This window comes from Esox lucius, chromosome 3 (genome assembly GCF_011004845.1).
Source record: "Esox lucius isolate fEsoLuc1 chromosome 3, fEsoLuc1.pri, whole genome shotgun sequence".
NCBI classification, from domain to species: domain Eukaryota; kingdom Metazoa; phylum Chordata; class Actinopteri; order Esociformes; family Esocidae; genus Esox; species Esox lucius.
The window spans coordinates 25506396-25532121 of record NC_047571.1 but is presented as its reverse complement, the minus strand read 5'-3'; the positions used below and the strand labels follow the sequence as shown (position 1 = coordinate 25532121).

Sequence of the window (25726 nt, the reverse complement as noted above, 5' to 3'; positions counted from 1 at the left end):
GAATCTTTTGGACAGCCCTTATGTGTACTGAGTTCTCTAGCCTGTTTTTTTCTTGCCAATGATTATTAGTCTCGTCCCTGCCTGTAACTTTGCCTGATCTGCTTTCCTGTTATCGGCCTTGCCGATTACTCACCACAAGTTTTGCCTGTTCCTGGTTGAAGATTACTTGTATGATGTATATAACAAATTAAATATTGTCCACAATTGATCTGTAAAAAAAGAAACTGAATCTAAATGTATTATGAGTATTACTTATGAGTATTCAAGATGTTACTTTCTGTTCTAGGTGTTACAGCCTTCTCAATGGCAAAACGGTTAACAAAGTCTTGTATTCCAGAATAAAGGGGAGGTGGTCAAGACAATATTCATTAGCCACCCAGATGTCCTCAGACCCCTACACAGTATGTTCATCTTTCAATCACGTGTATCCCATATTTGATGGTATATTTATGGCATTATATGGTATTATGATATTATATAGTGTCCACTCAGTCAATCCATCGCTCTTATGACAGTCACATGCACGTTTCTTGGCTCTACACATGCTGACTTGGTGCTATAATAAACACAATTGAGATCACTGTTGTTCTTGATTATGACAAAAATGGATTAAATATTTTAAATAGCTGGGTTGTGTGGTCTCAAACAGTTCCTCTGTCACTTTTCTTTTCATGATTAAAACCACAGAGTTTTCAGACAGGCTGTGTGGATCAGTTCTCACTGTGGGTTCCAGTGGTATCATAACAGGCACAGTAGTAGGTTGCAGTGTGGGAAACATTAACTGACTGGATCTTCAGCTCAATGGAGTCAGACTCATAACTAACAGAGAAATCTGCTATTTGAGGATGAGTTTTGTCTGAGACGACAGAATTGTCATTTAAATAAATCCGAAACATCCAAGTGAAGGTATCACCCTCTTTCTCCTGGTACCAGTGGACATAGTTCCTTTTACTCAGACCAGTAACTTTACATCTGAAGGCGACAGCCTGTCCTTCTCTCCTAGTCACTGATATCTGGTCCTGGTACAGATTCTGTCCTGAAACAGACACTGAAAATAGAAATGGAGCACAAAAAAACATAGTACTTCTATTAAAATGATTGGATAAATGTTAGATTAAGTAACCCAACCCTCTAACCCAAGAAAAATAGAGTATTATGAAATAATCCATGTTCAGTAAATATGTGATTAAGATGTGAGCATATCTACTATGGAGGACTAAATGTGCCATGATATGAAATAAATATATATGTATAAATAAATTATATAAATAATTAAATGCTTAAATAATTAAATACATATTACATTGTGTAGTAGTGTTACTCCATTTAAATATTTGGATACAGGACTTACCCAGAAAAATAGAGCATATTATTATACCACAGTCCATGTTTGGTGAATCTGTGGATAATAAGTGATGATATCAAAGCTACTAATTCTATAAAACACTGAACATGGGAGGAGCTTCACTAGGGGTCCCCAATTAGAGGTCTGTGTTAAACAGATTTCTTCATCAAGTTTCCAGAAGCAATATGAACAAATTTGTAAATCCAATTTAATGTCATTGCAAATCAAAAGCAATTTGCGAAGTATGATTTGAATGATATAGTTAATTATGATGATGAAAGGCATCTTCCGAAACGATGGGATTAGGATTCAGAGCTTGGATTCACAACTCTTAGAACAAAAAGACTTTGTCAGAACCTCTTAGAAAAGAGGGGCTTTGATATAACCACTTTGAACAGAGTGGCTTTGAGGGAACCACTTAGAACAGCGAGGCTTTGACATGTATCATCAATCTGCTGAGCCTTAACTGAGGTATGGGCTGACGAGGGGTTGGGTGATACACATGGGAAAGTATTGCTTGGGCCGGCAAAGAGCCATCATCCTTAGGGAATTCTAAAGACTCCCTCAGGCAGCTTGGGTGCCTGTAAAGCTAACTGAGGTCATCAAACTATTAAACATGCTCTCATGTAAATGAGAAAGTCTTGAATCTATCTTCAATTCCCCAAATTCATGGGGAGTTATGGTGATTAGAAAGACTAATAGATATGCTGTGGGGTATGCTATGTAAAGATTTCAGCATTGCTAACTTACATAAAATAAACCTATATACTGGTTGTAAACCTAATATTACTTTGTGGAATTCAGTTACAAAAAAGAGACCCCAAAGTGTTGAGCACCTCATATCAAGCCTATATCAAGCAAGAATGGGAATACATTTCACCTTCAAACCTACAGCAATTGCTCTCTGTTCCAAAACACAGAGTGTTGTTAAAAGAAGAGGAAATGCAACACAGTAATAAACATGCCCCTGTCCAAACCTTTTTGAAACATGTTGCTGGCATCAAAATCAAAATGGGCATATTTGTTTCCAAAAACGATAACATTTCTTTGGTCTTTGCACTATTTTCAATTAAATATGTATTAAATGATTTGCACATCATTGCATTCATTGCATTTGCATTTACGCAGCGTTCTAACTTCTTTGGAAATGGGGCCTGCAACAGTACACCAAAATAAATAAACAACAGGAAATCATCAGGAAGACTGAATCTACAAGGGTATGTGTTGACAAAAACAAACTATTTGTGAAGCACATTTCAAATTACTTATTTTCCAAATACCCTGTACATTATTAACTGAATTTTTTGTAGAGTTAAACATTTTTTAAAAGTCTTTAGGTGTAATTGATATTGTATATTTACCGTTAGGTCCAGAAATAATTGGACACTGACAAGTTTTGTTATTTTGGCTGTTTACCAAAATATATTCAAGTTACAATTAAATAATGAATATGGACTTAAAGTGCAGTCTCTCATCTTGAATTTGAGGGATTCACATACAAATGAGAGTACAGGTTTAGGAATTACAGCTCTTCAATATGTAGCCCCCTCCTTTTCAGGGGACTAAACATAATGGGACAATTGACTCATAAGCTGTTTCATAGATAAGTCTGGGCTATTCCTTTATTATTTCTTCATCAATTATGCTGGTAAAATGTCTGGAGTTGATTCCAGGTGTGACATTCACATGTGGAAGCTGTTGCTGTGAACCCACAACATGCGGTCAAAGGAGCTCTCAATGCAAGTGAAACAGGCCATCCTTTGGATGCAAAAAAAGAAAAATCCACCAGAGAGAAAGCAGGAACATTTGGAGTGGCCAAATCAACAGTTTGATACATTCTAAGAAAAAAGAACACACTGGTGAGCCCTGCAACACAGAAAGGCCTGGATGTCCACGGAAGACAACAGTGGTGGATGATCGTACTGTAGGATCCTTTCCATGGTAAAGAACAACCCCTTCACAATATCCAGCCAAGTGAAGAACACTCTCCAGGAGGTAGGCATATCATTATCCAAGTCTACCATGAAGAGAAGACTTCATGAGAGCAAATACAGAGGGTTCACCACAAGGTGCAAACCGTTCATAAGACTCCAGAATAGAAAGGCCAGATTAGACTTTTTAGATTGGAGTCCTGGGACAGCATTCTTTGGACAGATTAAACTAAGGTCAACCTGGACCACAATGATGGGAAGAAAAAAGTATGGAGAAGGCTTGGAACGGCTCATCACCTGAAGCATACCACATCATCTGTAAAACACACAGGAGGTTCTGTGATGGCATGGGCATGCATGGCTTCCAATGGCACTGGGTCACTAGTGTTTATTGATGATGTGTGTGTTACGCATGTAGGTGTCCTTTATGTGCATTTGTGTTTTTCCCCTCCTTTTGCCCTAAACGCAGGTGTCCTTTATGTTCCTGATTGTTGTCTTTGGTGTGTCCCACCTGCCAGATATCAGTGCATCCTCTGACTGCTGGATCAATCAGTGGACACTGGATCAATCAGTGGACACCTCCTGATTGCACCACCTGTTCCTTTTGCCCATTACCCAATCACATCACACATCCACAGGTTAAAAAACCCAGTCAGTTGGTTCACAGGCTACGCATCGTTTTGCGCTTACCGACTTGTAAATAAAAAATGTCTTGCCTGTTTGCCGTGTTCCTGTTGGCCAGTCTGTAATCCTGCTGTTCGTTTTCTGTCATTCACCTGTTCACCGTCATGGACTTCGGAACCATTGTGACGCCATTGGAAACGTTTCTAAAAACACTAGTTAGAACTGAACGGACCACCCGCTATTTTTGTAGAAGTTAGTAGTGAGCTAAGCGGTTCTTGAGGCAGGCAAGTTCAGTTTAAGGGTTTTTGACTTTATTTCATTCTTTGGGACCAGCTCAGCCCCTTTCCCAAAACGTTCACCATGTGTTTATAATAAATGTTTTTTGTTTGAAGGTAGCTTTGGTTGTCTGTCATTTGTTCTCACTGTTCCTTTACAATATTACACTTTGCATGATAATTATTTTACGGGTCTCTTTCCCATTGGATTCAGCCAAATTAAATTGATTGGATGGCGCTTCACTTTATAGATGGACAATGACCCAAAACATACTGTGATAGAAACCCAGGAGTTTCTTTTTAAGGCAAAGTAGTGGAATATTCTGCAATGGCCAAGTCAATCTCCTGATCTCAACCCGATCGAGCATGCATTTCACTTGCTAAAGACAAAACGTAAGGCAGGAAGACTCATGAACAATCAACAACTCAAAACAGCTGCAGTAAAGGCCTGGCAAAGCATCACAAAATAAGAAACCCAATGTTTGGTGATGTCCATGCGTTGCAGACTTCAAGCAGTCACAGCCTGCAAAGGATTCTCGACAAAGTATTAAAAATGAAAATGTTAAGGTTTTATTTTTTTATTTGTCTAAAGCTGAAAGTCTGCACTTCAATTGCATCTCAGTTGTTTCATTTCAAATCCATTGTGGCGACGTATAGAGCCCAATTGGTGTCAGTGTCCAAATATTTCTGGACCTAACTCTATATACTTGAGACCAGTCTAAGGGCTCGAGACCAACTGAACTTGCGCTGGGGGCTTCCTGAGTGGAGCAAGGCATAGGGAATCGGCTGAGGGAAAATCCTTGTGCCGCCGCATTCCAGCCACGTCTCTGGCGGTGTGTTCCTCTGACCTGGCCATCCTCCAATGTGTTGGCTCTCATTGACTTCCTGGTTAAGGGAGGGGGTGTAAGGGAGGTCTGTGGTGATCTATGACCCTCCTGACTCAGCGGGGACTGTTGGAGCAGTGGAACTAATTTGTACAGTGGGATTTGGGAGAAAAAGGGGGGGGGGGGATACAAATAAAACTTTTTGCATTGCAATCTGACATTAGCGCACACTTATTAGCATCACACACTGGAAGAAGTTTGTCTTGATGTGATTGTTGAGACTGTAATGATGTGATTGTAAAGGCTGTAATGACACTACCACCCAGAAGAGGGAGCCACAACTGTTCTTATTTGATTGAGAACTTTTGCATCTAGAAATGTCTAGACATTTTTTTGCTTTCTGAATGGTGGGAAATGTGAATGGCGTAATTTATATACACTTTTTTGTACCTAAAATTGGACACTTTCCGCTTATTATTAATGTTTTTAAAAGTAATATATTTTGGAAGCTGTTTACATTCTGCACAGTATATATAGGTGAAAATACCGGGAAATGCATTTGTATTAAACCTACCATATTTAAGACTTCTCTTAAACATATATGTTTCCTGGGAAAAGATGAGTAAAAACTATTAGGACACTTAAAGAAATGTCTCCATTTTGAAGTCCATTTAACAAAATCAATATAACGGGTGGATAAGTTAGATGGCAATATGTTGGATTCAACCCACATTAACTCACGCATACAGACTCTGATGGACCACATCTTCATTTCTTTGTAATTTGATTGTTTTTAATGAAAATCTTACTTGGAATGTTCATTTGCTTTGAACTCATAACTTAATGTTACTGACTCAACCTATACTTATTTATATGTGTCAACCTCAAACGTAAATGTCAAACAGATCATTTCCAAAATGACATGCAGTATGAGTATTTCCAGTAACTACTGCATCATCTTTCGTTAGAATATAATGCATACCAAATATACAGGTGAAAAATTATTGAGTTCCGCTAAGTAGCTGCTTCTGAACACGAAGATAAAAGTAAACTTGAAAAACGGGAAATAAGTCATTTTATGGTATTATTGTTACACTTTTGAAGTGTTTCAATAAAATTCTTTTTTACAAGGAAGAATGTAATCTCATAGTAAAGACAAGAAAATGTTTAAAATAGTCTTTATTTTCCATTATGGTGACCTTTTCTTCATACAAATCAACACAGAACTGTAAAGAATTTTAAATACTTTTGTTTGAACTTTTCTTTCCCAAAGGGTGTGATTATTAAACTCATCTCACTCTGAAAGAATTTGAATATTTTGAACAACTATGCTATGTAAAAACTTGGTCAGCACAAATGCACAAACAAAGGGCTTCAGTCAGAGCAATAAGTCTGCTCAATTAGCAATCAGCATTGATTTCTTTAAAAGGAAAATAATAGCTGGATTTTTATTATTAATAAAGTAATTATATCATAACATATTTATTAATTATAAGTAAATAACATCATTATAACATAATTATTAAGAACAATAACACTTCAAAAACATGGTTTAGAAACTGATACTTACTTAGAACTAATGAACTAGATATTCTCACTTTTAAAAAAGGTTTTTAAAATATCCAACACAGATTTTACCAGATGTTTTTATTTTATTAGTATCAATTTTAATTCTGAGGATCTTGAATATGATCTCCTCATTGTTTTTAAACCTTTATGGGAAACACAGCACACAACCTGTACAAAATATGAATTTGCAATGAATGTCATATGTGGCTGTTTACCTTATAATACAATCAAAATGTGTGGTTCACAATATTCTAGCATAAAATGTTCCAAAATTCTGGAAAAACCTAGTCGATTGCAAATGAAATATTTAACCTCATTGCCATGTAAAATGCTTGCTATTCCCAGCCCAGCAAAACACTGCCCACAGCGGGGGATACCATTCAGTGTTTGTGTCTACTGGGTTCTGGGTCTACTTTCCATGTTTCTGTGCAGGACAGCGAGTCCACAGCTGTACACCAGGCTCTTCACTATCATCACTGTATATGTCAGTGAGGCCAGGTTCAGGCTGAACATTGACTGGAAGAAATCTGGGGAGGAGAAAGAGTTGTAAGGCAAATACAAATGTGAGTTACAAGCACTGCTGCTTTCAGATTAGCCGACATGTGCAATGTTTACATAGACGGAATCTCTACACGTGAACATTGGTTTTAAAAGACACAATGCAAGGCCAGATAACCCCGAACCATGTATGTAAAAAAATTCATTTTAAATACATGCTGACAACATCATTAGACGCAAAGCAAATCTCTGCTTAATGGCTAATTTCTAAATGTATTTGAACGGCCCTGGCCCTTTGCCTATAAGAACCATTACATTAAATACATGTAAATGTTACCATCTGCAACCTCCAGAGTCACTGGGCCCTTTGTGTGATTTCTGGAATGACAGGCTGGTGCTACCATAACGGTTGGAGGAACTTCAGCTGGTTTCTCTAGGAATTAGACAGAAAAACATAATAGCATAATAATTAAACAAAAATGTGTTTTGTTTAAACTTTCTGTGCAACATTCCTGTGCAATAAACAAGGTAGTGTTTTTTGGGGAATTTTTTTTGTATTTAAATTTAGTACATAAGTGATTTTCAAATTTGTCATTGGAATCAGTCAAACCATGCATTGACATAATGAAAATACTTGGACCTGTGGTTCCCCACAGAGAAGGGACATTTGAAAATAACTGCATGATAGTCATAGAAATATATTTACCTTTTGGTATGTCAACAGCTTGAGTACCCTTTTCATGCTTAACAGAACAACTGTATTTGTTTGTGTCGGCCTTCCTTTTGTCAATGATGATCATACTGGTTGTCTGTCCTTTCTCTATCTGTTCCAGCTCTTCCTTCTCTCTTTGGGGCACATCCACTTTTTGGCCACTTCCATCCTCCATCTTCCATGAGATTTTGACTAAGTCTGGAGACATATCTCTTGCCAGACATAGCAGGATGGTCTTCCCATCTGATTCAGGTGTAGATGCTGGGTAGACAGTCACTTTGGGTCTTTCGACTTGATAGCTGCCTGATTTTCAATATTAACAACAACAGTTATTGTGCTGTCCTTAAGCCTTTGTTTTATATCCAGTATTACAGTTTATATCTCAGTAAACAATTAATTACATACACAGAGATACACTCACATTAACATAGTTTTTTTCATTACAACCATCTACTTTAGAATATCTTATTTCAATATATATGCAAAAACTTTGTTAGGACTTAATAAGAATCGTATTAGTTCAGGATCTTGCTCTCGATCAGATTCCACTACATTTATGTCACAAATTTAACAAAGCTGTTAGTACATACTAGCAAAAGTAAAAAATACTGCCTTCCTTGAAAAATTTCAATATCAACTCTATAAGCTATTAACATACTTCAAAATCCTAATTATTTCTAAAATTGACAATCATTTATAGTGCATCCGTATTAAACAATCCTGACGGAGGCTTTCTCATTATTTCTCAGAAAACTGATGTGAAATCAATAAATCAATAATAAATGTATAGTTAATAATCATGTCTATTGCTTTGTCTGCCAAACATTGAGGAAAAATATTTCTTACCCATAACGTAAAGTCTTGTCCCAGGGCCAAATACCTTTACATTGTACACAATGAAAACCCCCTTGTCAAAAAGTAGCTTGCATTTTGTCTAAGTGCATGTGTAAATATTTGGGAATTTTCATCTGTATCTGAACTATTTAGAAATGACAACAGGTTTTGTACACAGTCCCCCCTTTTGAGGGTGCCAAAAGAATTGGACAGTTGGCTTCACAGCTGTTTCTTTCTAGCCAGGTGTGTTTGTTTGTATGATAAGTACAGGCACAAGGGGGATATAAACATTAAGTCGTAATTCTAGGCTTTGCATTTATATTTGCAGGAGTTGTTGCTGGTGTTTGACAAAATGAGGACCAAATAAGTGTCAGAGCAAATCAAGCTGGCCATCACTAGGCACCTAAATCAGGTGAAATTGACCAGAGACACAGCAAAAAATTTAATTGTGCCAAAATGAGTTGGTTGGTACTGTATATTAAAAACAAGAAAGTGATGGTGAGCTCAGCAATGGCAAACAACCAGGTAGACCAAGGAAAACCAAGGGCCTAAAGTGACATCACTCTTCACTGCACCATTTATGCCAGTATATAAACTTTTTTTTTTAGGTTTTGTTATTTCCTACGTTACCTTAGTCAGTACCATAAACATTGACTTACAATGGAGTATGTTAAGAGACGGGTGGGCCTGAGAGGATGCGAACAATGGTAATTGTGCGTAAACAAAGAGAGTTAAGCAAGAGACATTAACCTTATTTCACATAATCATTTCAATAGGGTTTCTATTCCCAATGACATTTGAGCAGGTCAGTTTATTTTGAGATTTGTTTTTAGTCTATAGATTAGAAGGTGAACTAGTAATTTACTCATGAATTCAGTTGGAAATAGAAATCTATTACCTATATCTAGAGTTGCAATGGGAGCAATATGTTGGAATAGTGGATTTTGGTGATGTTGTATTGACTGGTTAACACCCCTACTCATCCAGTCAGTGCTAGGACACCCTTTTAACATCCAAACCCAAAGACAGCATCCTATGCACAGCCCCCTATATGGCTCTGTGGATTTGGTAATTAGACCAGAGCGAACAGAGCCCCCTACTGGCCGTCCAAAAACAATTCAGCAGCTTGTGGTCTCCCATCCAGGGAGCAACCAGCACCAACCCTGCTTAGCTTCAGAGGCCCCTTGGGGCTGAACTTCTGCTCTGTATCATGTACACCCATGCATTCCAACACTGTGCACACATGTAACTATTTTCCCTAACCTTGACCTCAACAACCTAACCTTCATGCCGAACCTAACCTGAACAAAACATAACCCTTAAGGCATAAACCTAACCCTAATTCTAAGGGTAATTCTAACACTAACCTAACCTTAAGATAAATATTCTTGTTGAAGTGAGGATCAGCCAAATCACCTCACTTTGCATGATTTCCCTTGTAATATAGTCAGGGTTTACAGTAGAAAGTGTATAGTTGATAGACATGCTTATTTAAATAAAGTGAGTAAAAAATTACAAAATTGGAGCCTAGAGACATTCTTAAGTGCTTGCTAAAACCTGAAGATGATTAATGCTCTGTTGGAGCTGAGATGAAGGTCTGAGTTGAAACACTATCACTTGGGCTTTGTGACCACTCTACAAATCTGATGTCACTTCCTGTGATTGTTGACAAAGGCTATCCACATTACAATATTTACTACTTGTTTTGCTTTCCTCCTTGTTCACTTTACTGAATAGAAATATGCTGGTAGCCACATTCATACGTGCTATGTGTTTTGAGGAACAAAGTCATTCCAAGAGTCTCTAATTTAATGAGTATCTGATTTAATATTAAAACACAGACACTCAAAACAATTATTGTGTGGTGACATTGGTTTTTATTTAGACAAGATTTGTAAGAAAAACGAAAACTGAAATACATAGTTTACGTAAGTCTTTAAATCTACACAAGCTCCCAGTCTACAGATGAAAGAAACAAGGACACAATTACCTAATCATTGGCCTCCACCTGTGAACCATTAGTTTCAGACATCCACTGTTGAAGGGTCATTAGTCAGGCTGTGAATCTCAAGTACAAAGAAGATGAAACAGCATTCTTTTTGACTGACCCTCAGTCATCTTGTAGGACTTGGTGGTAAGAAGAAAAAGGGTTAAAGATACAATTAAACATCTAGCAGCTTTGAAAAACGGTTAGCTGATGATTGAGTAGAGCTGGGGTCATGCAGCAATATCTTATTTCCTGTAACTACCGCCTCAACTTTCATTAGAAAACCTAATAACCTTATGAACAACATATTCCCACCACTGTTGAATCCAGCACCTGCATCCTAGTTGACAACACTGAATGAGTGATATTATGTTGTTATTGTTTTGCTTCTCATGTTTTATGATTAAAAACTCTAATTAGTATAGTTCAGTTCATAATAAAGACAAGTAAAGGTTTAAAGTGTACTTTATTTAAAATTATACTGGCTGTTTCCTCATTAAAAAAAACGAATTCCATTACAAAATGTTAGAAGACTTTGCAAGATCACATTTGTTACAACTTTTATCAAGACAGTGATGAATAAACCTATCTTAAAGGATATGATTAATTATTAGTTAGTTTGCGGTGATACACAAATAAAATATACTTTTTCATAGAAGTCATACAGTATCATCATCAATAATTTTTATAATGAAGAAAAGTCACCCGTTTATTTTTCAGTCAGACCAATGAGAATTTAGTTATTTAAACCAGAAATAAAATCAAGATTTTCTGTTAATCATGATTTAAAAAAAGTATTCAAACCATAAACGGTATTAAGTTTATTTTCTTGAAATAATAAGTATATATAATATTAAAGTACATTTGTTTCTGAATAATTAAATTACTTTTTAATAACAGTGTAAATTTAAATAATATTGTGTCTACTTCCATATTTGCTTTGCTTTTGTTCTTCAGAAAACCTTCACTACTAAAATGAAATGGTATGCAAATAATTGTAGATTATGTAGTTGAAGTTACTATTATAATTGTTTTACCCTTGTTTTACCAAGTATTACTAAGTACACATTCTCAAAAAGACCTGGAAGCAATTAGAGTGAACTAAATTGCTCAGGGACAGAACAACAATTCTTCACCTTTCCGGCTCAGGGATTCAAACCAGCAAACATTCGCTTGCTGTTTAGATGTTCTTACCACTATCTATGAATCACAATATTTTAGCATGTATTACAGTAAGTAATGCAGGGAAAAACCTCAATTGAAATGTTTGGTCTTAATGCGATTTCAAATAATTTCTGGTCACCACACATTTAAACTATCCACACTGTGGACATCATTTCAATAAATGTGTCTACAGGGTGTCTTTTCTCAGTTTTGTAAGTTGCAGCAGGAGAGCGAGCCCACAGCAGTATACCAGGCTCTTCACTATCATCAGTGTATAAGCCAGAGATGCCAGGTTTTGACTTAACATGGACTTGAAAAAACCTGAGGAAGAGAAAAGAGTAAGGCTTGGTTTTAATATGGTTGATTGTTAGAGGCATAGCTGATTTCAAAGACTCTTTCAGATTTAGGCGACATATCAAGCCTTTACATCTCTGCAAACACAAGAATATTGCCTTTAAAGGGCACTTTAATGATGATCCATATTAGCTTTGTTAGGGGCTGCCTGGGAATCAGTGCCCCTCAGATAGAACATGATGGCGGATTATGTAGAATAGCAGGAAATATGCTTTCTAGCAGTGACACTCTCTTTCAGTCGCATGGCAAAATGTGAACCCAATATTGGATAAACTACATTATAAAACAACATATATTGTTTTCCTCATTCTGAAATCTGGCCCAGGCTCGATTCTAGGATTATAAGGCACTTGGGGCTTAGCCCAGAGCATGTGCAATGAAAACATCGGCTCTTGTGGCGCATTTCAGCTGCCTTCATTTTTTGAAATTGGATCAAAAGACCCAACAAAAAACTGTACAACTTTACTTTGAAATCTATCTCTGCAGTTGGTGGGAACATGGCAAAGTGCAATTGAGCTGAATAGCCTAAATCTCTGAATGTTTCCAGGTCTAAATCTCTTAGTTTTTCCAGCCCTTTGACTTTGCCTTTTTTATCTTTTTAATATATTTTTTTTTGTATTGACCCCAACCTTACATGAAATAAATATCCATTTTACCTTCTGTAACATTAAGCACCTGTGTGTAATTGCTGGAAGGACAGTTTGGAACAGTCATGGTGGCTGGGTGAGATTCAGTTGGTTTCTCTGAGAATGAGATGGGGGAAATTCATTTATTTTTGTTTACGCAAATGTGTAATTCATTCATTCAATTATGCAATTACCCTGGGAGTACAGTTTATAATAAAAACATTTGAAGTGGTGAGATTCCATTTTAGATGGTATAATACAGTCCACAAAATATAATTTTTATGTACAAATATTTTAAATAAATAAATACAAATTCAGTAATTATGTATTAATATATAATATCACATACTACAAGAAATATATTGAATGACTATGTTTACCTTTTGGTATCGGATAATCTTGACTGCCCCGTTCATGTTTCACAGAACAGCTGTATTTGTTTCTGTCAGCCTTCCTTTTATCAATGATAATCATACTGGTCGTCTGTCCATTCTCTCTCTGTTCCAGCTCTTCCTTCTCTCTTACGGACACTTCCTCTTTGTGGCCACTTCCATCCTCTATCTTCCATGAGATCTTGACCAAGTCTGGATACATTTCTCTAGCCAGACACAGCAGGATGACCTTCTCATCTGACTCATGTTTAGATGCTGGAAAAACTGTCACCGTGGGTCTTTGGACTTGCTTGTCTGATTTTCAAGAGAAACAATAGAGTGCCATATTAATTGTAATGTCCTATATCATTTGTTTTATAACCAGCATTACTGTCTACATTAAAGTGAAACATTAGTTAAATAAATTAAGAAAACATTTTACTAGTACAATGAACCAGCATATTCCAATGAGCAAAAGACATTGAAAAACAATGTTGCTCAGTGCATATACATTTACAGCCACCATGTATCCATATAAATTGTTTTTTTTTTTGTGAGTAATTAAAAGATTCTTAACAAACAGTGAAAACACATTTCACATCTACACATTTTGCCTTCCTTGAATATGTCACTTATACATTTCTTAGGCTATTAACATCTTCCTAAATCATAAAACAAATACCAATGGATGATCATAAAAAGTACATCCTGATGAAGCAATACCAAAGGATGATTTCTCAATACTTTTGGAAATTCACAGATACATTTTTAGTTTTGACTATTGCTTTATCTGCCAAAAATAAGAAAATGTATCTCTTACCTGTCACATAAAGTGTTGTACCAGAGCCAAATACTTTTGTTAAGCACAGTGAAAAGTTCCATGTCAAGAAGTAGTCTACATTGCGTCATTGAGGGTTTTCTTTCTTAGTGTACAAAGGCAGACCACTTGGAATCCCTTCGTTTGAGAAATTCACCTGCCATAATACTATGTTTAATTCCAAGGTTATCAACAGAACAGTCATCCCTTTACTGTCAGTGAAGTTATGTAAACGTGCGCAGACACTCACACACACTAATAAGTTGCATTCACTTTTAAAATATCTTTATAATTATGTATGTTTTTACTGACTCTGGTTCGGGATCTAAATAATCCTAAACTACATTTTTAAGTAATTCTTCAGCCCTCCTTGCAGATCTGAAACTACTGGGTTGCTGTAAGAAACATTTCATTCTTGTCACGTAACCACCACCAATCTTTTCCAAAGCCTTTCCTGTGTAAAGATCCTGAAATTCTGACATTCTGTGTCACATTCTGGTTGTATTGTTGATGATTGATCCTGCATGGTTATTAGACCTATGACTGAGACTCCACTTTCACTGTCTAAACCCAGCCCTTAGCTGTTTTGACAGCAGGCACAGTTGGTGGTGGCAGAATGGAAAACTTTAACTTAATGGATCTTTAGATCACTGGAGTCAGACTCTCTCCTAGAGGACAAATCTACTCTCTGAGAATCAGTGGTAAATGATGTGACAGAATTGTTATCAGTGTAGAATCTAAGTTACTGATTTGCCCTCGCTCGTCTGGTACAGTGAATGAGCCAGTAACACTGACCATGACTAGTCCTCTGAGGATGAAAAATGGCTGACAAATCCATGCCTACCTCTTGGGTTCCTGATCTGTCAGTCAGACCATTTTGTTCTTTATTTCTTAATCATAGAGAGCATTATTTGCCATCAATTGTATAGCTTCCTTTTCCTACCATAACTGAGCTCACCAGTGTTTTCTTTCTGTTGTAACATAATAAAATGTGGAAATGTACAGAACGGGTGAAGACTTTTGAGAGTCATTCTAGATTAAAAAAAATGTATGTGGGTCTATCATGGAAAATTATTTTTTAGGCACATGCAATGCATTAGCTAAATTTCAAATACACATAAACAGAAGTATTAATAAGTTATTTTGACAAAGGCCTACAATTCCACAAATGCAAACACCATGAGCTTCCACAATTGAATCATTGTTTCTGCCAATCAATGCCATATTCTAGCACTTAGTGGCAAGACCTAACCAATGAATACAGATTAACAGATTTAAAACATTTAAACGTCCAACATATTTGAACAATCTCATTACACAGTAGAGCTGGGGTTAAACAGCTATATCCTGTTTCCAGTGACCACAAATTCATCTTTCATTAGAAAGCCAAATTAACATACATTACATTTTCCCACCATTATCGAGTCTTGCTCAACACCTGCTTCCAAAGATGTGAAGTAGATAACATTGAATCTATGACGTTTTGATCTTTTTACTGCTTGAGAAGTGATTGAGAACATTTTCCCCAAACAAGAATAGGTGATCTTATAGTTAAGAAAGTAATGGTTTGAAATTGCCTTTATTTTCCATGTTGGTACCTTTTTCCACATACAGTACAAATCTGTACAAAATGTGCAGTGCCTTACAGGACCACGTTTATAATAAGCTTTTCTTACAAAGCAAGAAGTTCCAAAGCCATTGATGTCTGAACGTTTATTTTGAGCAACTTCTTTGTGATACAAAAGGAAAAACAAAAATGCAGCATTAATGCACAAAAAATATCACTGCAAAAAAGCATGTCATATTTTTGTTATTTTCACCAAAAAAAAAATATTTATGTATAACTTGCGTTAATTTATTTCTACAATATATATATATTTTTTAATAACTTTCTTTTCTTTATTTATATATTTCAACAAAAATATATCCCTTGTCTTTGTTTTCTTAATTCCTCGATTCAAATGTCTGCATTGGGTAGCTCACACAATTTAAATTTTAAACAGAAAATGTGATATAAAGGAGAGAAACAAAATACATATCATAAATACCATAAAAATAATAAAAACCTGTCTCCTCACCTAGGTGCCTTGTACCTTTCTTGGCAACAAAACAAGATTACTGCATTTTACACAATGATAAAAATAAAACTGAAGTCCACGAATGATATTCACAATAATGGGCCATCTAGAGAAACTCTCACCTCACGTAGCTTCTGGAGGTTAAAGTTCATTCCCACCAAGATAAAGTCATTGCCGAAGGACAGAAGCTGTGTTTTGTGGCTAAAGGAAATTGTTTGCTAGTGCCAGTTTGGATTGACCAAATTCCATCGGCTGTTTGGTCAGTATACAGATTAAATCACAAAAATGTGAACCATAGCAATACAATTCCCCAAAAAAGAAATGTCTTGCCTCTCGCTGGAATCGATCTCACAACCATCCAACTTTAAGTCGGTTTTGGGAAATGCCCACCTACCACGCCTGACAACAATGGCCTTACAGCCACTCTATTTAACTATTAATATGTTCATAACGGTTTCTGACTATTGGCTAATGGCACTTCTCATAGGTTGACAGTGAACATAATTGCAAGTCATTAAGGACCAAAAGCACAGGGATATGTTGATATTGAATGTAATAGCACTGCTAATGTGTTCACATTAAACAGAATTGCGTTTTCCAAAATAGTTAAATATTTACGTCATTCCTGCAGTACTGGGTTGCAACGCTGCTAGCTAGCTATGTTCACAGTTCTGACAGCGGGAACTCCTTTCTCCGGCCATGAAGGTGTACATTACACATTGTTTTACTATTGGCAAGTAATCTCACTTATGAATTTAAAATGCCTTTTAAAATATCATTTACCTTTGCATCTGAGGGACAAACTCTTTTAACCTCTGTTTGTTTCACTTACTGTAGTGCAGAAACGTAATAATGAATTCACAGCTTGAATGAAATGATAGAGTTTTAGTACAGACTGTGTGTATCAGTTCTCACTGTGGGTTCCACTTTGATAACAGGCACAGTAGTAGGTGGCAGAATGGGACTCTTTAACTGACCTGATCTTCAATTGACTGGAGTCGGACTGCTTTGTAGCCGAGAAATCTGGTTTCTGAGGATGAGTGGTGTCTGGGCTGACAGTGTTGTCATCCAAATCTATGTATAGGATCCAAGTTAAGGGTTCACTCTCTATTTTTGGATACCAGTGGATAATGTTTCCCGCACACTGACCAGTAATTTTGCAGTTGAGGTAGACACTCTGGTTCACTCTATTAGTCTCTGATATCTGGTCCTGGAACAGATTCTGCCCTGAAACAGCCACTGATAACAGAAATGGAACACTATAAAAAAAAAATCAAATTAGATTTACTCCATTCAAATATTTGGATGAAGGTTGAATGAAGCACTTACCCATAAAAATAGAGTATATTATTACACGCCCGCCGATAGGGGGGGACAAACGGGTCTGTTGTCCCAGGCCCAGTGTAGGGGGGGGGGCAGAACTGGGCCCTCATTAAATTATGGAATATAGGAAGAGCAAGGGAAAAGGAGAGATCTGGGCATGTGGGGGCCCATCTAAGATTTCACATTTTGAAATGAACAACAAAATGCGGCAGCCTTGGAATACCCATGCAGATGGAGAAAACATGCAGTGTTTGACATTTTAAGAATTCTCTTCCCGCTGACCGATTTATGTCACAATGATTATTAGGATTTGAAAGAAGATGCCTTCGTACAAGAAGTGCTCAAGCTTTTTTCTTCTTCGTTAGTCATATTATGTGTGGCTCAAAAGGCAGATTCTCTGCACGGTGAAATGCCAGTTACTTGAATGGTGACACTAACAGTCGTACACGCCTGTTGTTTCCTCCAACGCCTATCACTTTGGAAGGATATACAGGTTAAAAAGACCTAAATGGGGAAGGTGCTTGATTACTAATGATCAATTCTGTTATCAAGAGAAGATGGGAGGTTTCAGGCACATTCATGTGCCTCAGCATAAATGTGACGCGAAAGCTAAAAATCCATGATTCTGTGGTTGAAATATGTTAAACTATGAGGCACATCTGTTTGCTTGCATGAAGTAATAACAGTGTACAGCTAAACACACTCTGCAGCTCAAAATCGGTCAGAATTTAATTCATAGAGTAATAACAACTTGGTTTACAGTTCATGCATTCCTATGTGACAGACAATAGCCCTAAAGTGTACCACAGCAGAAAATTGTCCTGGAAATTTTAGCTATCATAATAGAATTGTCCTGTCTGCCCCTCACTTTCATATTCTTGTATTTCTTTCTAAGGCTAATACATTGAGAAATGATCACTTGTTAACATCCATCAGCTTTGAATAACCACCAACTGATGACACCGTTTAGCTGAGGTTATGCAGCGATATCCTGTTTTCAATAACTTCCAATTCACCTTTCATTAGAAAACCAAATAAACGTTTGAGCCATAAAAAAAAATGTCACCACTCTCGGATCTCCCTAAACAACTGCGTCGAGACATGCAGATTGAAGTAAAATGTTTTGATAAACAGAGAACAGATTCTTATTCTGATTCTTATTCTTATTATTCTGCTTCTAAAGTGATTCACTTAAATACATTTTTCACAAATAAGAATAGTTGATATTATACAGTAGTAGAGGGAGATTTAGTACAGGTTTGAAGTTATATTTTTATTATTGTGACATTTGGGTTATACAAAAGAGCTGAACAAAATGTACTCAAGCTATTTAAAGCTACAATAAAAGCATGAATAGAAAATGAATAGAATAATGACATTTTGATTAAATGCTAGAGCACAAACAAATAAGAAATCATAAATATAATATTGGATAGAGCTAGATATTTAATAATAAAATATTTAGTCAAATATACTCTTAATAATACATACTGTATTATGAATAAAAAAGAAATTAGTCAAAACTATGTATATTTTTACTCATATTTACGAATTGTGTTTATAACACACTCTTCATCAAACATCTTCAAGATCAGCTGTATTAATTCATCAGAAAACCTGAACCTTTGCCTAAATGTCTACAGGGGTTACCTCCGACATACATTAAATTAAAGTCATTTAAGTTTTTATGCAGGGAAACACAGTACAAACCCTTTCTAAATTAATATTACAATATAAAACAAGCTATAACAAAAAGCTAGCAGACAATGAAAAGTCTAAAAATCATTGTTTTTCAAAACCCACTAAAACTATCAATACTGATGATTATCTTTTCAGTAAATGTAGAGGCTGCTGGGTCTACTTCCCAGTATTCCTGAGTTGAAGCAGGACTGCGAGTCCACAGCTGTACACCAGGCTCTTCACTATCATCACTGTATAAGCCAGAGAGGCCAGATTCAGACTGAACATTGACTGGAAGGAATCTGGGGAAGAGAAAAATAGTAAGACGAAGATTCAATATTGTTTTTTCAATAGGCTTTGTTGATTGGTGAGCACAATTTCATATAAATGTAGCATGCTGCATCGACAGCATCTCTGATTTAATTTAACATCAACGGCATCTCTGATTAATTTAACATCGACGGCATCTCTGATTAATTTAACATCAACGGCATCTCTGATTAATTTAACATCAACGGCATCTCTGATTAATTTGACATCAACGGCATCTCTGATTAATTTAACCTCAAGAGCATCTCTGCAAACACAGTAAGCTGAATGTTTGCTTTTAGATTTACCCCAATAAACATAAATGTTACCGTCTGCAACCTCCAGAGTCGCTGGGTCCTGATTGTAATTTCTGGGAGGACAGGTTGGTGCTACCTTGGTGGCTGGAGGAGCTTCAGATTGTTTCTCTGTGAATGAGAATTACAATACAATTACAAAAACTTTTTTTCAGAGCACCCCACTAAACAAAATTCAAATGCAATTAATCAGGTTATTTTTTTTCAAATAGTGTTGTACAACTGTTATTTTCGAATACATTACAATACTCATAGAAATATGTATTCATTAGGTGAATAATTTGGAATTTGGAATGAAAATACATAATATTTTACCATTTGGTATGTCAACCTCTTGAATGCCCCTTTCATGCTTTACAGAACAGCTGTATTTGTTTGCGTTGGCCATCACTTTATCAATGATGATCATACTGATTGTCTGTCCTTCATCTATCTGTTCCAGCTGTTCCTCCGGTCCGTTTTGCACAACCACTTTTTGGCCCCTTCCATCCACCGTCATCCATGAGATCTTGACTATGTCTGGAAACATTTCACGAGCCAGACACAGCAGGGTGGTCTTCCCATTCCACTCAGGATTAGACACTGGGTAGGCCGTCAATTTAGGCTTTTGGATGCTTTGGTGATTTTCTTATTTTCAAAAGAAAACAATAACGTAAAAAGAAAATCTGAGGAATTTAAATGTTAAGCTAAACAATCAGGAGTTGAAATCTTGATCTACATGAAAATGCTTTTACGTTAATGAATTACATTAATTTACATTACATGTATATCTTTAAAGACATGTAACAAAAATGATTTAAACTATCAGTTGTACAGGTTATTCAGAAAATGAATAAACCATAGTATTTTTGTTATTATCCAACATGGGTTACCATAAATACTAGTACATCCTTTAGGAACAATACTGGAATATGATTTAGAAGCAGAAAAAACATGTATTATTAACAAATTATTATTGCTTTATCTGCCAAAGATCTGAGAAAAAAAGATCTTACTTGTCACATAAAGTCTTGTCCCAGAGCCAAATATCTTTACATTGTACACAGTGGAAACTCCCATGTCAAAAAGGAGTTTGGATGTTATCTTGGTCTTGTGTTTACAAGGGTACAAAGGTAGACTATTCAAAAATATATATTATTTGTGGGAAAAAACATGATAGATTTTATCTATATAAAAAGTCAAATGTTACACAAATTTCTGAAGTAAATAACACACAAATTCACACAGACAAGCAAACACAGATATACATATATATATATACACACACACATTTATTTTGAACACATAGCTTACAGAAAATTCCTTTAAAAATAAGATAATTTGTCTTTACTCACACATTGGTTTTAAGTTTTGAATGACTTTTCAATTACCCTGTGTAGGACACAAGAGAATCCTTAACTGTATTTATTCTAAGTTGACACTTCACTTCTCCATGCAGATCTGAGAGATGATGTGGGTGTAAGAAACAACTCATTTCTGCCATGTGCATTTTACCAGTCTTCTATTAGTAAATGTTGGCCCTGTACTGACTGACAACACTGACTAACAACAGTCTTGACCCAGGCACACCAGTAGTAGTTTTGCCAATGATATGAAAATGCATGAGCATTACAATATGGTGGTGGACCTAACGTTACAGGGCCTTTTGGCTTTTCTCGTACTGTGGACCTTGTTAAGGTAGTAGGTAGTGTTGCTTTGTCTAATGTTGCCACTGCCAGTGTTATTAAAGGAACCGTACGTAAGAAATCTATTTCAATTAATCATAAAATGGCCCTGATGTGTCACTAGACATTAAGAAATCATGTTCATTTCAAATACTTATATCACTGACAACAGTAGTCTGGCCAGGATATTGTCATTTAAAAGTGAGAGTTGCAGCCCTCAACTGATGTTGATGTTGTCATGTTGTGTTTTGGCCTGATGCGCCACCCTCCACCTATCTACCTATCACGAAGTCAGTAACTCTAGTCGGATAAATAATGTCTAACGTTACGAAATCTAAAAGACCTCGTTATAATTCCAAAATACGTCGTGACAAAGTCCGAAATAAAACAATAATTTGTATAGGAGATGCCTTGAAAGATGGAGACGGCTGAAAACGGAGAAGAATTTGAAGACAGATGCCAACGTTGCTAATTTTCTCCTGGACAGGTAAGATTCATCTATGTTTGACTAACTTGTACTTGATGTAAATGGACATTTCATATATTCATGACAGTCGAACAAAGTTATGCATGTTCGTGCAAAGTAACATTACGTTAGCTCATATGGATGTATGCTAACATTAGCAATGCATTATCAGAGCCCGTTTCTCTGTCCTTATGCTGAGAAGCTGAGGAAAACAACATTAGCATGCCCATTATGGCAATTTGAAACGTAATTGAGACAGAAGCCTAACTCAAAATAAACATTCTCTACCTTTTGGGCTATGCACTACTTTAGTGTTGGTTTGGAAGCACTAGGCGCAATTCCAAGGTAAAATAACTTTTTCTAATGTCCATAACACTAATGAAAAGCACAGCGTAGCCTATGACGTTAAAAAAAGTTGGTCCACTTGGAACGTTTTGTAGCCTACCTGTTTTTCATGCAAGTTCTACAGCCAAAAATAGTAGAATGTCATGTAATCTTTCACATCACATATTTTAGCGTTATGGACGTGTGCTGCAGGGTAAGTAAAAAAATACAGCTGTCCGCTTTCACTTATAGCGTCAGCTAAATGAATAGCTGTACCTTTGATATCGGTTACACATAGTGACATAGGCTTGTGCTTGTACTTACGTTAATGACAGATACCTAACGTTACAAGTTAGACTAACAGCTACTGTTCTAATAATGTACTGTCACATACGAGCATACATCTTTATGATTATATTTGACTAATGACAATTAGTACATTTTTGCAATACATAATTACTTCGCAAAATATCTCTTTCTGTTAATTAAGCATAAACATAATTAACAGAAAAAAACTTACTGTGTACGACTCGTCGTCACTTGCCATTGGACACTCGTAGAAGCAGCCTACGTTTCTGCCCAATCCTGCAGCTTGTCTGGCAACCTCGAGTCAGGGGGGAGGGGATACACCGCTCTACAGTATTTTTAAAGTGATTGCAGTACCAGTTTTGGCCACAATCCTACATACGGTTCCTTTAAGTAAATTGATTTGAACTGTATTCCCATAGTCCTTGTTGCTCTGACACATTGTTTATTTTGCAGTACAAATTTTTTCAAAAAAAAAAAAGAATGAGCTTGTGAATATATCATTACACCCAGCCCCAACAGATCCACATACTGTACAGCCCCAACAGATCCACATACACCCAGCCCCAACAGATCCACATACTGTACAGCCCCAACAGATCCACATACACCCAGCCACAAAAGATCCACATACTGTAAAGCCCCAACAGATCCACATACTGTACAGCCCCAACAGATCCACATACACTCAACCCCAACAGATCCACATACTGTACAGCCCCAACAGATCCACATACACCCAGCCCCAACAGATCCACATACTGTACAGCTCCAACCGATCCACACCCTGCCACAACAGATCCACACACACCCAGCCCCAACAGATCCACATACACCCAGCCCCAACAGATCTACATACACCCAGCCCCAACAGATCCACATACTGTACAGCCCCAACAGATCCACATACACCCAGTCCCAACAGATCTACAAACATACAGCCTCAACAGATCCACAAACATACAGCCTCAACAGATCCACATACACCCAGCCCCAACAGATCCACATACACCCAGCCCCAACAGATCTACATACACCCAGCCCCAACAGATCCACATACTGTACAGCCCCAACAGATCCACATACACCCAGTCCCAACAGATCCACAAACATACAGCCTCAACAGATCCACATACACCCAGCCCCACCAGATCCACATACACCCAGCCCCAACAGATCTACATACACCCAGCCCCAACAGATCCACATACACCCAGCCCCAACAGATCCACATACACCCAGCCCCAACAGATCCACAAACTGTACAACCCCAACAGATCCACACACTGTACAGCCCAAACAGATCCACACCCAGCCCCAACAGATCCACATACACCCAGCCCCAACAGATCTACTTACAGCCCAACAGATCTACATACAGCCCGCCCCAACAGATCTACTTCCAGCCCAAAGTGATCCACATACAGCCCGTCCCAACAGATCTACTTACAGCCCAAAGTGATCCACATACAGACCGCCCCAACAGATCTACTTACAGCCCAAAGTGATCCACATACAGCCCGCCCCAACAGAAACAGCGAGAGGATAAATTGTGTGAGATTTTAATAGCAATGCAAACTTGCTGAGGAATGGGGGGGTGTCCTCTTATTCAATTAGTGTAATTGTAAACGAATACACACAGGAGTATACTAACTGGATACGGTGGAACAAAGGCTTAGTATGTATCTGTGACAAAACAACACCTCACAAGGAAATGGTGACAAGAGGAGAACTAAACAGGGAGCGTAAAGGGGGAACAGGTGTCAGTACTGGGGAGATTGTGATCTGGGCTGTGGGCTGTGTTCAGAAGACGGAGGGTGTGTATGTGTATGAGATGGAACTGCAGGCAGGGGTCGTGAATTAGCAGGATGAGCTCGAGGGGCGTGAGAGGACCTCACAGTATTTTACTGATTCAATTGGAATAGATATTTAGAAATATTTTGTTGATATGTTCTTTTTACTTGTATATTGTGGGTTACTGTATTTGAATTGTCGGGAAAAGTGGAATTGTTTTTTCTGTAAGGCAATAAAAGGTGAACGTTTTAAAAGGAGGCTGTGACTTTCTATACCCACTGTATATATACACACTCACAAATATATATATATATATATATATATATATATATATATATATATATATATATATATACAACATTTACACTTGTTAACTGATGCAGTACACACAAACACACATGCAATAATCACATACTCTACGTTGCTTCTACAGTTTATTACCTTTATCTGAAGTCAATTAAAGTTTTCATGAAATAGCAATGTAAATTAAAACCACAGTGTTTTAGTACAGGCTGTGTGTATCAGTTCCCACTGTGGGTTCCACTTTGATAACAGGCACAGTAGTAGGTGGCAGAATGGGAGTCATCAACTGACTGGATCTTCAGCTCTGTGGATTTACTGGATTCTTTCCAAGTGAAGGGTTCACCTTCTTTTTTCTGGTACCAGTGGATGTAGTCATTCAAACATCGGCCAGTAACTGCACATTTGAATGAGACACTCTGCCCTTTTTTCTTAGTCTCTGATATCTTGTCCTGGTACAGAGTCTGTCCTGAAACAGACACTGAAAAAGAGAAATGTTTCACTGAAATACTCACAGTAGAGTTACTTCATTGAAATATTTGGATGAAGCACTTACCCAGAAAAAGAGCGTGTAATATTATACCACAGTCCATATTCTGTGAATTTGTTGTTAAACCCGAGCAGAGCTTCTATAAGTAGTAAGAGGGATGTGTGGGTCTGATATCTTCATCACAGTAATATCCATATTATGTCTCTGATAATTGATTTCTTTGTTGAGATGGGAGGTGAAACACTAGCCAGGGTGGGTTGTCACAAACAGCTCCTCTGATTATGTCACTTCCTGTAGTGCAGGAGCAGTGTAATTAATTCACAGCTTAAGTAAATCCAGTTTTAGAAGAGGCTATTTGGTTAAATTGTCACTGTGGGTTCAACTTTGATAGGAGAAACAGTGGTACATCTGTGATTGGTAACTGTATGTTATGTCAGATATAAAATACTGATTTTGAATAAATGAAGATGTGGTGGTGAACAATAGATTTTTTTCATAGTTGCACAAGGGATTCCCATAATTTCATGCAGCGCTGTAGGTTTTTGGTTTGTGTTCTTTCTCAGATGAGCCCCAATTAGCAACAATTTCATTCACATGGACGTTCTCAGCGGTGAACGCTATGTGGAAGATACGTTTTGGAAACCCACAGGAAAGTTCCCCTCCCTCACTTTCCCTGAATTTTACTAACAGTTTGTTCTCTTGTTTTCTGATTGGCTGAGGTCGTGATTAGCGTCCAGCGATTTAACA

At 37.0% G+C, this 25726-nt stretch overlaps 1 long non-coding RNA gene and 2 gene segments (V, D, J or C); all 3 read right to left on the bottom strand.

Annotated features, from left to right (window-relative positions):
* Positions 1 to 6846: 6846 nt before the first annotated feature.
* LOC106024000 lies at positions 6847 to 8656 on the bottom strand. The segment is given in 4 exon segments: positions 6847 to 7095; positions 7404 to 7499; positions 7773 to 8081; positions 8625 to 8656. Coding segments are annotated over 4 exon segments (543 nt in total).
* Positions 8657 to 11407: 2751 nt separating this feature from the next.
* On the bottom strand, positions 11408 to 25180 carry LOC105023744. Its single transcript, XR_003777738.2, has 8 exons — positions 25046 to 25180; positions 24722 to 24970; positions 19951 to 20154; positions 19651 to 19746; positions 13935 to 14009; positions 13124 to 13429; positions 12774 to 12860; positions 11408 to 12084 (listed from the first exon to the last, which is right to left on the bottom strand). It is a non-coding gene; the product is annotated as an uncharacterized LOC105023744 (long non-coding RNA).
* Positions 18877 to 21309, bottom strand: LOC105023481. The segment is given in 5 exon segments: positions 18877 to 19314; positions 19651 to 19746; positions 19951 to 20262; positions 20631 to 20724; positions 20970 to 21309. Coding segments are annotated over 4 exon segments (597 nt in total).
* Positions 25181 to 25726: the final 546 nt, after the last annotated feature.